Genomic DNA, 16644 nt, shown 5'->3' on the forward strand with positions numbered 1-16644 from the left:
TTTACTTGGACCAATATTTTTACTGAATTTTATACATTAACGTTTGTTTTTAAAAAAATAATAATAATAAAAAAGAGAAGATACACGATAAAATTAGATACATAATAAGAAAATACAAACAGCAATTTTGAAGTTCCAGATAAATATTTGAAGTAAATAAGTAGTAGAGGACATTAAAGTTACGCGCTGAACTTGAACGTTTGTTTAATGATTAACAGCCTGGCGCTTTTTTTTTTTTTTTTTTTGTCATGCCCATCCACTATATACCTCCTAATCATAAAATATTTTGGTATTTTCATTAAACTTAAGTACTAAACTCTTGTTTAAAAAAACAAACATTTTCATATCGATAAAAAAAATTTGATTTTTTGCAAGAATATGAAGCCGTTATTAATCGGTATATAAACAAAACTTAGTTTAATCGATGGAAACCAGGTTGAATAGAATATCTTGCAGTTAAATAAAGGAAATTACAAAAAAAAAAAAAAAACAGATAAAACCTGAAGATAAAAGGATTTTGATATACTGGAGCTACTAATAAGATATGCCTTAGCAATATGGCGGAGTGGAAAATGCGTGTAAGTTCTCATGGGTCAAGTAAAAGTAAGAGCAATGTTGATGATAACGATAGTTTTCCACCACCCCCTGAACTTCATCGTTTTCTTCCGAAAGAGAACGGTGTTAAGTGGCAAATCGAGGTACTTTTAATTTTAGCAATATTTAACACAAATGTGTGCATGTCCCTGTGTGTTTATGTATATGTGTGTGTATACATTATAAATTTTTTTAGCAAATATCAATAAATATAGCAGTGCAATATAGGGTTATATACAAATCATAATTATCAAAATTTTAAAGTTATATCCTTAGTAATAATTTTAGAAGAGGCTATTTAAGTGATGTTTTGACACTTTTAGCAGACACTTGGTGTTCAAGATGGTGCACCATGCTTAAGTTGTGATGATTGTACTGGTTTTAAAAGCCATGATTGGAGGTATGATTAACAAAAAAACAAACAAACTTTAAATGAATGTGTAAAAATATAGAGTTAGATATATTTCCTAAACTTTAAAAACCTGTGTGTGTGTGTGTGTGTGTGTGTGTGTGTGTGTGTGTGTGTGTGTGTGTGTGTATGTGTGTGTGTGTGTGTGTGTGTGTGTGTGTGTGTGTGTGTGTGTGTGTGTGTGTGTGCATAAAATGGTCATATGGTGCTGGCTATTATCTAATTGCTTAAACTTCAAGTAACCATAGATTGTTGCCTAACTTAGGAAGGGAAATAAAAGTAGAATTCTTTTTGCAAAAAAAATGTGATTTGTATAAGCATATATATATATATATATATATATATATATATATATATATATATATATATATATATATATATATATATATATATATATATATATATATATATATATATATATATATATGCTTATACAAATATACATATTTATATAGCATTCTTATAGTTAAATTAGTTGTTATTTTATAGAATATTTTTAAAAATTTATATAGATGTTACACAGTAAGTGCAAATTCCTTGTGTTCTAAGAGATTAAAAGTTGTTATAAAGAGAATAGTTGACATGTCAGTCTGGTTTTGATATGCTATTTCTTGAATCTTTTTGTATATAGTTTCTTTTAAATCATAATAATATCTCTGTAATTTTATTTTAGCATGAAGCCTTTTGCTTTACTTTAATTTAATTTATGCCATTTTGAGCATAATTTGTTATAGAAACTTTGGCGGTATAAGCTGTTCTTCCAATCAATCTGAAAGCAAACAATTTTTCAATAAATATTTGACCTTCACAGCAAGTTCTATTGTTTAAGGCTTTTAAAAATGTCAAGTTTGCATGCAATGTGTATTTTGTTATCTTCTTAATCATGTTATAACTGGCTGCAAATTTCTATTGTAATTTATGTAAAGATTTATTTTAAAAAAAATTTCAAATGCTTGATATTTGTAACAGGAAATCTTTTATTGCACTAAAGGATTTTCTAAAACCAAATGTTGTCATATTAATGATTGATATTTCTGACTCCTTGAATATGGTTAAAAAAAAAAAAGACATTTAACAATAAATGATACTTAATTATTCTAATCTTCTATTTCACAATAAAAAGTTATCTTGATTAATTAAATTAAACAAACTAAGATAATTGTCTGATCTAAAAAAAAAAGTTTGGAATTACTAAGTAATTTTTTGATCCCCTTTTGGAATATTTACTGTTTATATTTCATCCCAACATAGAACATATTTGGTATACAAAATAGAATGCAAACAGATTTTAAATTGCAAAAATTTAGTTTTTTAATTTTAAATGGTTTAAAATTAAAAAGCTAAGAAATAAAAAAAATTCTTTACCAGTTGTTCACTTGAAAGCAATTTAATATTCATGATGTATGTGGAGTATCAATGATGGTTTTTAATAAATAATTAGCTATCCATTGAAATTTTGAAAAAAAGAAGTTTGATAAATTAGTGTTCACTCGACTTTTTTCATTATAAAGATGAGCTTTCTTTCAAGATATTTGACTTGCAATTATGTTTTTTTTTTTTTTTTTTTTTTTTTTTTTTTTTTTAAAAACATTCATATGTACCCTCTTTATTCTGAAAACAAGATAAGATGGCATTAAAGGTTGCAAATTTTTGTGGATGTTATTTTTTGGGGTCAGCAATTGCTATAATATAAATCTCCAATTGTAATATGTGGTTCTTGTTACTATTAGGAAATCATGCAAAGTTTCTTTTTTTCAAATGTTTTCTTAGATTAGTAGTTTATTTAATTTAATCATTCTTAAATAATAAAATCTGTTTTTTTTTTTTTACAGCAAATTCAGTTTGTTTAGAAGCTAAGGGAAACATACTCATAGAAACATACTCATAGAAACATAAGTTTGTAAAGTATTCTTAATAACTGTTCAAATTTATTTTCTGTGTAATCAGACAAGATGATTTTAACATATTATAAAAGTAAATGTTTGGTTAACTGTAGTTAGTTAATATTTTAGCTTTTAATTGATGCAAATAAAGTTTTGATATTATTGTTGTTGATTAGTCATCAAACAGATTCATATTATTTAAGTTAGTCATTTGATTTCGAAGTTAATTTTGCATGTAGTCTTTATTAGTTTTTTCTTCCTGCTCTTTCTAAAATTTGGATTTGTTTAATATTTTTATCTGTAAAGTCTTTATCTGTTTTCCTGAATAGAAGATTTGATTAAGTTCAAGATATTCAGTTTGAAGTTCTGCCTACAAATATTTGATGTCATCAAATTCTTTTGTTTGCTATTTTTGTTTTGGTTCTTTGTTTGTATATTTTTCTGCATCAGAGATTTCTCTTTATAATGCACAACAAGTTTTATGTTTTTTTTCCTTATTATTTACATAGACTTAGTTGATAATGTTTATATATACTTGTATTGTTATTAATTTTATAATAAATGTGTATATGTTCTATGTATAATATGTATATACGCAGAAAGACATACACAGAATGGTTTTTTTTTTTAAAAAAAAAAGCACAATAAGTTTGTTAATACTTTTTTTTTTTTTTAACACCATAGAATTAACTATATTTGATAAACTTTTTTTTTTTTGCATAATAGGAAAATTCTCTTTAACTAAAATGTCACTAACAAGTTCACAAGTTGTTTAATATCTGGTACAAAGTTCATTACTTTTTAAATTAATAATCAGCTTCTTTATATGCATGTAAAAACATATACTGGAAAATACTATAAAAAAAAAAAAGAGAAAAAAATAGTTTTAAATCAAAGTCCTTTTTTTTCCCCCGATTGTCATAACTATTTTGTTAACTAAATCAGCTTTTATGTTAACTGTCAGCTTTCAGAAGGGTGGCTCCAGCATCTTGTAATAATTTCATCCAACATCTGCAACAGTAATTTCATCCAGGATTTATAACATTAGAAAAAATTAAAGAGAATGAGAACATCTTAATGAGATATAAGAACTTCATCAATCAAGAGCTAATCCAAGGTTAAGTCATCATGAATTTATCAAAACCTCAACAAACACTTTTCTTTAAATATAGTTAGAAAGTTCTTAAAAAACCGATTATAAACACCAGAGATAAGTTCAAAAGATTAAGGTGGTGTAAGGAGGGAACTGCTTGGTCTTTGGAAAAACAAATATTCTTTGGTGATAAAAGTAAATTTGAAGTAATAGATAAGGAAAACAAACTTTTCGTTAAAAGATTTAACTTGTGGGAATGATGGTATTTGGGGCTGATTTAATTTTAATGGAGTAGGTTTGTGTAGTATATTAACAGGTTGAATCAACCAATATTATTTTTGTTGTTTCGTCAATTTTGATTTATTATTGTTTTTGTTTTTTTTATGTTTTATAAGAATTTAAAATACAATTTTATGTTTTAGTATGACAGCCTGATTCAAAATTTAAGATAAAATTTAGGTCAATAACATATAATAATTTTTATTTTATGGTATTTTAAGTAATCTTTAAACAAAAAATCTTAAGGTACCTACCTTTTTGAAACCACTGTATATGCATACATTGTATGTATGTATGTATGTATGTATGTATGTATGTATGTATGTATGTATGTATGTATGTATGTATGTATGTATGTATGTATGTATGTATCAAGGGGTATGCCTAAAAGAATGTAGTATAAAATATATTTGTTATTATCACCTGACCTTTGACGATATATGAACTTCTAAAACTTCCAGAATTTCAACAGTCCTTTATAAATGTAAATTAGGTGACACATTTTCTAAATGTTGTTCCTGGCATTGTTATTTCCTTAATTTTTGCTTAAAAATTCCACTAAATAATATGGAGATATTTTTTAAAATTGTCATATCCCAAATATATATATGTATATATGTATATGCATATGTGTATATGTGTGTGTGTGTGTGTATATATATATATATATATATATATATATATATATATATATATATATATATATATATATATATATATATATATATATATATAAAATATATCTATAACACTGCCTAAGTTATTTTTAAACTATGCAATATTTTTTTCGTTGCTATATTTATGTTATTTCTATTGTGTTATATTGCTGTTTGCTATTAATAAATTGTATGCAAACCATAGTCATTTTAATGTTGTTTTATATAATAGTGTAAATGCGCCTTCTAGTTGGTTTTGGCATAAATTATTAAAGGTTTATAAGAGTTTAAAAAAGTTTATAAAAATGTTTACATCTTATCAACCATCATTAAATGATTCATGTAACCCAGTCCTACCATCAAATAGTTTGTATGGGAAAGAATCAAGACTTTCCAGTGAAGTTGAAAAAGAGAATGGTTGTATGAGAAAAACAGAAATAAATAAAAATGTGCCTCATGAACATTTAGGATCTTCAATAGATATACTGTATGATGTTGCCCTACAGAAAGGTCCAGTTATTTTAAATAAAAATAGGCCCAATAAGCGTAATCCTCCGCCAAAACCTCCTAGAAGAAGTGTATGTAAAAATTCAAATGAGTTAAAAGTATCAAGTGTCCAGCATACAAATTCTAAAAGTTCCACACCACCCAATGCACTTGGGTAAGTTTAAGCTATGGTCTCTAGTTATGTTTATTGAGATACTAAAAGCTTTGTAGTTCAAAATTCCTTTTTTCTTGTAGAAAAGTTTGCACAAACTGCTCGTGTGACAAAGTTGATCATGTGATAGATAATAATGACTTAAGTAATGGTTTTAAAATGAAACACATCACTGATAGCATAGTTGATGACAATTCTAACTTAGCATCTAAAGAATTAGATCATTACTTGTGGGTTCCACCAGGACTAGATGAAGATTTGGTATTTTTTATTTATTTATTCATTTTTTTCATGTTTAATTCTACATAATAGATTTTTCTACTGTTCATAGACTAGTTTTTGTTGCATTTTTAATCATTTTGAATTTTGTAAAGAATTTTAAATCATTAGTTCTCTTTAAAATTACCTTTAATTTAATCGTTTGATTCAATACAGGTAGAGCAGTATTTTTCTTGTCTACCAAATGAAAAGGTTCCTCACTTTAACAACCCTGATGGTATTAAGTACCGCAATAAACAACTAATTCTGCAGATACCACTTCAAGATTCTAACATTGAGAGTCTTACAAGTCTAACACCAAAAGAGAAATATTTACTTGACGCTTTTAAACGGGAGAGGGATCCAGAAATATCAGTTGGAAAAGTAGTTCAGGCAAAAGAAAATCTGGTAAGAGTTTTGCTTCAAGTTCATCTTTCATGCACTATATATTTTTTAAAACTAAATTTTTAATTATAAAATGTTTTGCCTTTTAGAAATGTAAGAAATGTAAAGATACTATATTTGAAGATGATGTTTTTGTGGAGGGAGGCCCTTTGAATAAGGAGTATGCATGGCATCCGTCTTGCTTTACTTGCTTTCATTGTAATGAACTTCTTGCTGATCTTGTCTATGGTTATCGTAATAAACATATTTTTTGTGTCAGACACCATGCTGAGCAAATTAAGCCAAGATGTGTCATGTGTGATGAGGTAAAAAGCTTTAAACGGGATTTTTTTAAGTTACTCTGTTTTTTGATTTGTTTAAAATAAATTTTGGTTAGTTCATAATATGTTTGGCTTGATTTATAGTAAATTTGGATTGATTCATAATAAATTTAAATTGGTTCATAAATTTGGATCGGTTCATTTGGTACTCTAAGTTTTAAGAATGTTTTTATGTGAATATAAAAAATTCATATCAATAATTCTTCACAATTTTTTTAATGAATTTTTTTTATTCTGAAAAATACTAGTTTTTTTTTTAACATTATGGAAAAATGACTAGAAAGAATTGTAGGCAGTTTGGTTTACTGTTAAAACTCCAGTAATCACATTTTATCTAACTGTATAAAACACTCACAAGTTCTGGCTTATATCAGTTGTATTATTTTCACTGAAATGTGGCTCATGTTGATAAAATTAATGTGTGGAAAAATATCATCTTTATTCAGTTTACGCACTGAACACTTAAAGTTTTAGTTTTTCATTAGATTTGCCAAATTGCATCATAAAATTAAGTTGAAAAGAAAGTTGTGACCTTTTCAGACTATTAGTGATTTCTTGAAAGTGAACTTATTTTGTACCTAGTTTTAATTTTTAAAATTCTTGGTTAAAGCTGTTGTTTTGTTTTTTTTTACTGTTTTGCTGTGGCTTTTGGTTAAAAACATTTTTTTGTTGCTAAATATTTTAATACATTGTTCTGCAATAGTTAGTATTTGGGGGCGAATATGTTCGTACTGAAGAAAAGGCCTATCACTCACAACATTTTATCTGCTCCTATTGTGAAAGAGGTTTGACTGGTGAGCAACATCTTGTTGATCAAGGACTGCCTATTTGCATTGTGTGTTATGATGAAAAGTATGCTTCTATATGTCATATGTGTGGAAAGACAATAGGTAGGAACCAGTTGAAGGAAATTTTTTTTAAACTTTTGATTACTTTTTAACCTATAATTTTTTTCACTTCGTACTACTTGATTTTTTTTGTTGTTGTTGTTAAGGAGTAAATAATGTTTTTTGTTGCTCATACGTAATGGTTTTGTTTTCTTTTAAATTGCATATGACATATACACATCACCTTGGATTTTAAAACAATTCTTTACCAATTCTATTTTACTATTCTGTTATTTTTCTATTCTGATGTTTTTCCATTCTGACAATTTTATATTCTGAGTTATTATAGCAATCTAAGAACTTTATTACTACACTATTAGCTTTCAAATAGTGCAAAAGACCAGAGTTTCAATCAACATTAGATAAAGACGCGAAAAAATATTATTTAATAAATATTTATTTAGTTATTATATTTTGATTTATTAAAGTGTTTCTTTTGCAGGAGTTGATGAGGAAGATGTTATATACGATGAAGAACACTGGCACGATGCATGTTTGATTTGTAGTCTCTGTCATTGCAAATTGAGCGGAACAAGTTTTGTTGTGAAGGATGATAGCTTTCTTTGTTCAGAGTGTTATCAAAAGACAGACGATAAACGATGTAAGAAATGCATGAAAGGCTTTGAACCTGGCGTAAAAAGGTTAGTGTTTCAAAATCAAGCAAGATAAGAAATTTTTACTTTAACCAGCTTTTGCATTTTATGTTTTAAAATGTATGTAGTTACATTTCATATTTGGGTTTAAACGCGATGTATGATCAATACATTTAGATTAGAGTTGAAAGGTGATTTCTGGCATGAGAATTGTTTTGTGTGCGAAAGTTGCAAGAAACCTATCACCTCAAAACGATTTATCCATCATGAAGGAAAGCAAGTATGTTGTCCTTGCTTTGACGCACATTTTGCTAAACGTTGTGGAAAATGCAGTGAAGTGTTACGCGAGGGCGGCGTTGCATGTGGAGGGAATTTTTACCACCGAGATTGCTTTGCATGTGATAATTGTTCAGATCTTATTTCCAGTCAACCATTTCAGCAGAAAGACGGGAAGAGGTTCTGCACTCCCTGTTACAAATCTCTGTTCGCCAAAAAGTGCACAGCATGCGGAGATCATATAATAAACGGCGAGTTTTACACTGTGGATTCAGACAACTGGCACAAAAATTGCTTTCGATGTGTGATTTGCCACGAAATATTGTACCGACAATCTTTTGCCCAAGAAAACGGCGTCATCAAATTAGTTTGCGAAAATTGCCAGGAACAATGATTTCAGTAAAAATGATATTTATATCAGATCAGTCTGTTTGAAGACTGTAGCATGGTGATGTATAGATTTGTCAATTCTGCTTCGGCAAATAATGCTAGAAAACATTAACTAGATATTGTCATTCTGCACATACTTTGTATCTATCTTTTTTTGTAGTTATGAAAGGTAGTTTACAAACATAATTTTCTAAATGAAAAAGACATTTAAAAAATAGATAAAATGCAAAGTTAGAAGATCAATATTTTTCAAAGGATTTGTGGAAATTCGCATACACGCTAAGAACAATTCGGTTGCGTTCTCTCAAATTTTATATATAAACAAGACTCACTACCCATCGATTATGGCCAAAAGAGTTATAAACTTCCTTTTTTTATTGATACTTTTATTTGGTTTATTGAACATTAAAAAAAAAAAACCTTTTTCATCAATACAATATTGGATTTGTTTGTCATAATTTTTCTTTTTTACAGATTTTTTTTTATTATTTCTGACTTATTTTAAAAATTTAAATCGTTCTAGAAATTTAAAAAGGAATTTGTCAGAGTTCTAAAAATAAATTTCTTTTTCCAGTAAGCTTATCTGCGATTAGAGATCTTGTCTACGACTAGAGATTTTTGCGAGTAAAGCAACGAAAATCTCTCGGTAAATGGGTGTAACAGTTATATTTCGTGAACGTCAGTCTCTGAATAAGACTAAGGGAAGTTCCCCACAATGGATTTTAGAAGCTTTGAAAGATAGTTGCAATATCTAGAGGATAAAAGTTAAGTAGTAGATAAGCTGGTTTACATGATGCCGCTGCAATCAAGTTTGTGGCAACATCGTTGACAATTTTATTTTGTCGAACTAAAAAAGATTAACAGATTTTTTTTTTTTCAAAAACATTTGTGAGCGTAATGATTTTTTTGTCGAGTGAGGTACGGCACATTTGAAAGCTGCAAAATTTCTGAGCACATTTAACAAAACGACGGGAAGATTACGTAAGGTGAACTTTTGCAAGTTGTAATCAGAGTTTCATTTCATTCCTACGTCCTTTAGGAATGACTGGGAATCATTAACAACGGCTAACTCTCAAAATGTAAATGATACAACCTTGCCGACCGCCCTCCTTTAAAAAGTGAGATAAAAACATTTTGAACGTTATGCTCAAATGTCTGCTTCTAAGAAAAGAGTTAAATCTTAAAATAGTTTGATCCGATTTAGTTGAGTAAATTAATTGTTCCGAATAACTAATGCTAGTTTTCTAGGGGATAGTCAATTATCCTAAAGGACAATTGGGAGAGGAGAGCACCGTTTTTTCAGGAATCCTCCTTTGCTCAGGATGATCATTTTGATCATCCTTAGCAAGGAAAGGGCCATTAATTTGGGAGTAAAATAAAGGGAACATTGATTTTTTTTCAAAGTACCTTACCAGCCTGATTTAATGGCTGTAGTTCCAACAACAAAAAATTGATAAGAATTTGGGTCAGAGTTCCTTTTAATTATTTCTCTTAGCATTTATCTAAAAAGATGATGACGCACACACTTGCACTTTTTTTTAGAAAAACACTAAAAAAGAATCGTACCTATTCGACTATTAAATTTTTGCATATTTAGACCAGACATAATTTTTAATAACCAAGCAAAATTTAATTGGTAATTTATTCTCAGAAAATGTTCAAACAGTCAATTCCACAGTAAATGTTTATTAGCCTCCATCTAAAAACATAATAAGAAATTAGTAAATAAAAATAATAGTGGAACATGTCTTAATCAAGTTTTCTTTTCTAATGAAAGAAGAAAAAAAACAACAATCTTTTAGAACTTTTATCAGTGTATTGTCAATTTATTTAATAACTTTTGTGATTTTATTTACTAAATGGCAAGTTTTACTAAATTACAATTAGAAGGTGCTTACTGTGTTTTAATTACTTGGGTACGCTTATGGTCACTCCACGTCTGATTTCACCCCACCCAATCAACCTTTTAGTTAAAGAAAAAAGTTAAAGGAGGAAAATGATTACAATTAAAAAAAAAACAACAAAACAACAACAACAACAGTTACAAAAGATAAATTTATTGACCTCCAATGTCTATCTACTCTCCTGCTCAATGCAATTTTCTCCCCAATTTCTGTACAGACAGGTTGTGTAAGAACTATTTTAGCTAAATCTGCTTTAACAGCCAGTACTCGGCCACCAGTTGATAAAGAACCTATATTCACCATCAACATTTCGTTTTTAGCAAGCTTTTGTACCTAATAACACAATTTCTTTTCACAATTAAATTTTCAAAACTTTTTAAATAGAATAATAAATAAAATTAAAACCTCAATTTTTACAACTTCACAAAATGGTTGAAAAAAATAAACCTTTGCTCCTTTTTTATCGCCTTCAGTCTTAACACCAAGTAATCTTCTTAACAAAAAATAACTTATTTCAAGCTCTGTATACATGTCAGGTAATGCACCAACTGCACCTAGCACTTGACCAACCATGCGATCAGCACGACAAAGTGTTGGATCAATTTTAGTACCAACGCCTATTAAGCCTCCTGGTGCAGCATACTGCAAATCATTGTGTTCAGCAAATAATGACACTATTTTAGAAAATATAGGTTGGCATCTTAACTTGCCGTCAGAATCCTTTGATATTATCCCAGGACGGATTTCTATTTCTTGATTAACCTAATCAAAAGTTAAATAACAATTCATTTGCATTAGATATTCACAGGCATCAACACCATTAAATGCCTTTTTAAACTTCTATTTAATCATATTTCTCAACTCTTTGATTTATCAGCAAATCAAATGTTTAAGAGTTTCAGCAACCTAGTCAAAGGAAAAAAAGAAAGGAAAAAAAGAAATGAAAAAAAGAAAGGAAGAAAGAAACAATTTTTACATACTTTTAAAACACCTCTAAGAATACTTCCACCAGCAACACCACCTTTTAGATCCTCAACCTCACAACCCGGTTTATTTACATCAAAAGAACGAATAACTAGAAAAAAACATTTGTAAACATGACCAAAAAAACTTATACAAGATCATAAAAAACTGAATAAAACAACAGCAGAGTAAAATTTTACCAATTAGACGTGGTTGTGATTTAAAATCTCGAATAGGAACTGGAATTTTTTTGCAGATGTAATCACAAATCACTTCAATATTGTATTTCAATTGAGCAGATATAGGAACAATTGGAGAACCTTCAGCAATTGTACCTAGTAGATAATAAGTAGACAATAAAGAGCTAGAAATATTGCTTCATTTAGCCAAAAACCAATAAAAAACATAAGAAAATTCAGATGTTTCATTTTGTAGTTTTAAGTTGAAAGCCATAAAACCTTTTACAAATCTTAGAATCTGTTCATGCTGTTCTTTAGCTTGAGTTTCTTTAACCAAATCAATTTTATTTTGCAAGATAATCATATGTTTGAGCTTCATAATTTCTATAGCTGCTAAATGTTCTGATGTTTGTGGCTGAGGACATGATTCGTTGCCAGCTAAAAGAGTTTTTAAAATTATTAAACAACTCTATATTATATTCTATAAAATGCGAACATATATATTTTTGAATTTATATGTATGAAATTATATACACTATATTTACATACACACACATAAAACTTACACAAACATATACTTATCTTTACCTATAAGTAACAAAGCAGCATCCATAACAGCTGCACCATTTAACATGGTAGCCATGAGAATATCATGACCAGGGCAATCCACAAAAGACACATGCCTTTAAACGAAAACAACAACAAAAAAACAAAATTGATAAATTACTTTAAAACAATTTATAGACTAGTATATACTAAGCAGTTATTTTTTGTGTGCATGAAATCACAGTAAAAAATTTAAACAAAAGCAGAAAATGAAATCTATAGAATTAAAGTTTATTCTTCAAAACTTTGTGATTCCGCTAGGTAGCTTTTCCAACAAAAAGCCAGCTTATTCCACTTAAAACAAGCTAGGCAGAGAAAAAGATAGGTACAATTTTGCTAATATTTACAAACACTCACCAATTGAAACTCCACTCTTTCTCTATAAACTTATAAATCTTCTAAGAATTTGCTTATTAGTTCATTTAAAACTTCATTTTTATGCTAACTTGTATTTCCTAATTTGCTAACCTCTTTTTTCTTTTCTAAAAATTATTTTGTGGATGAAAATAGACTTAAAATCAAATTAAGATGGCACAGGATAAAAAATCATCTACTTTAGGCAAAAAAGAGTATTATTTCTACTACTGAACTAATTATTGCATAACATATCATTCATTATCAATAAAGTTTAACTAACTTAGTATCTTTTAGTTTTTTAAGCTCTCCTTGTTTACAACACTGAAAATTATAAATAATTATAGTGCTTATGAAGAAAAGGTTTTGATACAATGATAAAACTAAATATCATTCATTGTACAAAGTCATAATAGAATTTATAAAGAAGAGCTTCTTACATTCCTCTATAAAAATTTCCAATAACATTTAACTTTATACCTGATTAGCCTAAACTTTCCAGTACAGCTTGGCCTATCACAGGGAAAAACATCTTCTTTGTTACTACCACAAGATCGGTAACAACCAGGTCTTGGACATGCAGAATTATCGCATTTGTATATCTGGAAACAAAAACTCTTTTTTTTATTTTTTCAGTAATAACAATTATACATGTACTCCCTGGTAGAGCCCACAAGTTTTCTATACATGTATATCTTTTAAACTATTTAAATTGTATATTTACAGAATAGTTAACTATACATTTTTTACTTATCAATTTTACTTAAATATCAATTATTTTTAGGCTGATATTGCCTAAAGTTAATTTCAATTGTAGTCTCACAAAAACGTGTTGGATTACTATCCTTAAAACAAGCACAAAAAAATGAACATAGTTTAACAGCTATTACCTTAGCATTGGCATATCCCAACTTTATAGTGATGTTTCTTTCCAACTCATTTTTAAAACGAACAGTCTATAAAGATAAAAGTAAATCTAAAAACTGCACTATTTAAGATTTAGTCATAATTTGAATAAAGCACATCTTAAACAGAAAGAAAATATTGAAATTTATATATGAAACACTAAAAAATAGCCATCATATGAAATATATATATATTTTTTGCAGTCTCCAGGTAATTTTTGCTAGTGTATACACTTACAGGATAACCTAGATTATATACTTTATCTACAACATTCACACTGCTTTATATATTGCATCTAAAACATTCCAGTTTCTAAGAAATATTTTACTTGTCATTAACTAGACATTGGATTTGAAAAACTTGAAACCAAATCTGCTTCAAGAATGTTAAAAAACAAAACAGCTTGTTGCATTTCAATAGACAATTCTTTCTATATGATCTGCCAAACCTATCAGCTGATTGTAAAGGAACTTCAAATCATGTGAGAACTTTCTATCAACAAAACCAATTTGTAATGCTTTCATAGCATTTACACATTATATCCTACAATATGTATTACACAAATATTTTTTCATAAAAAGCATAGTCTAAAGCATGCTGATATATGCATTCATTTATATCTATTGTGTAACATACCTAAGTACTAAAGTTAAACTTTTCTATCTACAATACTACTGTAACTCAAAATTACCTGAACACCAGATATAGCTTTCACAACTGTTGATTTTCCATGAGCTACATGTCCAATTGTACCTTTAAAAAAAAAACTTTTTATCAAAAAACTATTTTCTGGAAAACAACTTTAAAATAATAATAATAATAATAATAATAATAATAATAATAATAATAATAATAATAATAATAATAATAATAATAATAATAATAATAACAATAATAATAATAATAGTAAAAGATAAGAAAACTGATTTAAATATACTTTCATTTCTAATTATAAATATTGAATATACTTACCAATATTTATTGTTGCTTGGCGACTAATAATTTCAGGTGAAAGTGGATTTAGCCTTGAAGGATCCTTTTTATAGAAGGACAAATGACTTTATTCAAGTATATTAATGAGTGAAATATTTTATGTAATATTTACTTAAAAACAAATCTTACTTTCTATTTATCATAGTCACTGGAAAAAAAACTTAACAACTCAATATATAGTTTACACAAGTTAATTATATTTTGATATACTGTTATTGGTATCTGATGTAGAGTAGTACTTTCTGTTAGAACTCAAGAAAAACCAACATGTTCAAAATGATTCTTTAATGTAACAAAAATCAAATAAGATACTGTAGAGTTAGAACCAAGGTTAATTAAAATTCGGATAAATTTAAGAAATATGAACAAGTCAGTATACTTTTTTTTTTTTTTTTTTTTTTACAAAATAGTATATTATTTGTAAGCCTCCTTTGAAATTTGCTTTTGTAAATGTATTTTTTTTAACGAAAACAATTTTTTCTTACCAATGTAACTAAATCTTGCTTAGCAAGATGAGGCTGAGATACCGAAATATTGTCCAAATCAGCCATCTTGTTTTTCAGAAATATTATGTGATGGAATTTAGATAAGGTAAAGGTGGTTTTCTACATGTTGGGGGTAGCCATCTTTGAGAAGCATGGAAAAGGAAATAATCAGTCTTGGTTTTACTTAACTATTGTTTACGGAGCTTACGTGCATAATTTTTTGTTAAGGAAATTCAACCACGAGTAAGATATTTTACCTTCCGAACCTAAAGGCCGGTTTCAAATGGTTGTAAAATTCTAGAAATTATATTATACAGTCACCTACCCATATTAAGCGACTTTCAATCCATTTTAGACTATTGTCAAGCAATTTCAAGTTATTTTTAAACGAAATTCTGCTTATCATCATTATCATTATTAAAAATGAAATTTTGCAAAAAATGAGCGTGAATTCTTAAATTAAACTGCATATTTAAATTAATTGCAACCAACGAAATCACAAAACTACTGGTTGTATTGCCCCCAACGTCAATTCTAAAAAACTTAGTCACAATAACTAATTATTTGCAGCAAAATCACGAAGTAGAGATTAAAAATCCCTTCGAGATTTAACCTTAATTTTTCGGAAAGAAATTATGTTAACAACCCTACCTCAATGTCAGAATTATAACCGCTTTGTTTAAGAACTTTTGGTATCAAAAAAATTCATTTACAATTCAAATTTCTAAATACTTAGAAAAATTTAAGCATTACTAATGTTTTTACATTTAATATATATTTTAGTATAGCAATAATAGTAGCATTCGAGATTTAAAAGACGTGGCCACTTCTCCCATCTCTCTTCAATAAAACTAATTATTCGACTGTTTGTCGCAATTAATAAATACTTCCTATTTAAGTTTCCACTTGTCGCGTAAGTTAAGACAGTTTTAAAAAAGGCCGTTGCTACTTTATACGCATGCGCTAAATTTTATTAATTTTTTTTTTTTTTTTAAATTTTTTTTTTAAATCTTGTTGATGTCATCCATATCCCTAACCCTTACCCTTACCCTTATCGCCTATCTAACCAGCTTAAATATAAATCGCACTGTTATAATAAAATGATTGCGCATGCGTGTACAATATTGCACTCTGAGCAGCTTGTGGCTACATAGAGCGCATTGCGCTCTACGAAGACACTTCGTTTAAAAAAATAGAGTTATGACTTAATACTGCCACAAAGTTGATTAGTTGTAGATAAACGGTGAAAATGAGCACACTCTTTTAAGTAAAGAAAAAATGCGTACACTGTATAAAATATACAGTTTTAGTCTTTTATCATTTTATTCTCACAATTTTCTAATTATTCTAAAAAAAGTGATTAACATTAAAGATTACTGAAGTCTTCAAGCACAAATTCCATTTTTCTCAAAAGTAGAAAAAGTGGACAACTGTGGGTTTTCCTCTGTACTCCTTTAACTGTATTGTTTTCATTTGAAGCTGCTTCTCAAAATAATCTCGATTGAATCCGAAATAATGATAAAAAAAAAATTAAAACCGATGCTGAAATTATT

General features: G+C 27.9%; 2 protein-coding genes across 3 annotated transcripts; one reads left to right on the top strand and one right to left on the bottom strand.

The window, feature by feature from the left end:
* Positions 1 to 292: 292 nt before the first annotated feature.
* Positions 293 to 9156, top strand: LOC145201825 (prickle planar cell polarity protein 3-like). 2 transcript variants are annotated; one of them, XM_090082356.1, is made up of 8 exons: positions 293 to 698; positions 918 to 994; positions 5656 to 5833; positions 6008 to 6238; positions 6325 to 6540; positions 7259 to 7445; positions 7885 to 8083; positions 8213 to 9156. In XM_090082356.1, the coding sequence occupies exons 1-8, from the start codon at positions 558 to 560 to the stop codon at positions 8703 to 8705; spliced, it is 1722 nt and encodes a 573-aa protein (XP_089938482.1). In that variant the 5' UTR covers positions 293 to 557; the 3' UTR covers positions 8706 to 9156. The 2 variants fall into 2 exon arrangements, with proteins under 2 accessions (XP_089938482.1, XP_079930917.2); XM_080074791.2 differs by lacking the exons at positions 293 to 698; positions 918 to 994 and adding an exon at positions 5129 to 5575.
* Positions 9157 to 10329: 1173 nt separating this feature from the next.
* Positions 10330 to 15376, bottom strand: LOC145180718 (eukaryotic translation initiation factor 2 subunit 3, Y-linked). The gene is made up of 13 exons (XM_090082357.1): positions 15092 to 15376; positions 14586 to 14649; positions 14305 to 14366; positions 13598 to 13663; positions 13188 to 13309; positions 12336 to 12430; positions 12027 to 12185; positions 11769 to 11903; positions 11586 to 11680; positions 11053 to 11367; positions 10766 to 10938; positions 10600 to 10664; positions 10330 to 10400 (listed from the first exon to the last, which is right to left on the bottom strand). Exons 1-12 carry the CDS (start codon positions 15155 to 15157, stop codon positions 10610 to 10612), a joined length of 1407 nt encoding a protein of 468 aa, XP_089938483.1. The 5' UTR covers positions 15158 to 15376; the 3' UTR covers positions 10330 to 10400; positions 10600 to 10609.
* Between the last annotated feature and the right edge of the window lie 1268 nt (positions 15377 to 16644).

Source organism: Hydra viridissima, unplaced genomic scaffold (genome assembly GCF_058129835.1).
Source record: "Hydra viridissima isolate aposymbiotic clone 2 unplaced genomic scaffold, HvirCarnegie_v1 scaffold_3, whole genome shotgun sequence".
Lineage (NCBI taxonomy): Eukaryota > Metazoa > Cnidaria > Hydrozoa > Anthoathecata > Hydridae > Hydra > Hydra viridissima.

What these genes read in the sequence shown, in the direction of transcription:
- LOC145201825 (XM_080074791.2), top strand. Translation starts at nt 5,220, where the DNA reads ATGTTTACATCTTATCAACCATCATTAAATGATTCATGTAACCCAGTC. An exon ending in ACACCACCCAATGCACTTGG is followed by an intron (nt 5,576 to 5,655) that starts GTAAGTTTAAGC and finishes TTTTTCTTGTAG; the next exon opens with AAAAGTTTGCACAAACTGCT. An exon ending in TATGTGTGGAAAGACAATAG is followed by an intron (nt 7,446 to 7,884) that starts GTAGGAACCAGT and finishes TTTCTTTTGCAG; the next exon opens with GAGTTGATGAGGAAGATGTT.
- LOC145180718 (XM_090082357.1), bottom strand. Translation starts at nt 15,157, where the DNA reads ATGGCTGATTTGGACAATATTTCGGTATCTCAGCCTCATCTTGCTAAG. An exon ending in AGCAAGATTTAGTTACATTG is followed by an intron (nt 14,650 to 15,091) that starts GTAAGAAAAAAT and finishes TTCTATAAAAAG; the next exon opens with GATCCTTCAAGGCTAAATCC. An exon ending in TGGGATATGCCAATGCTAAG is followed by an intron (nt 13,310 to 13,597) that starts GTAATAGCTGTT and finishes TTTTGTTTCCAG; the next exon opens with ATATACAAATGCGATAATTC.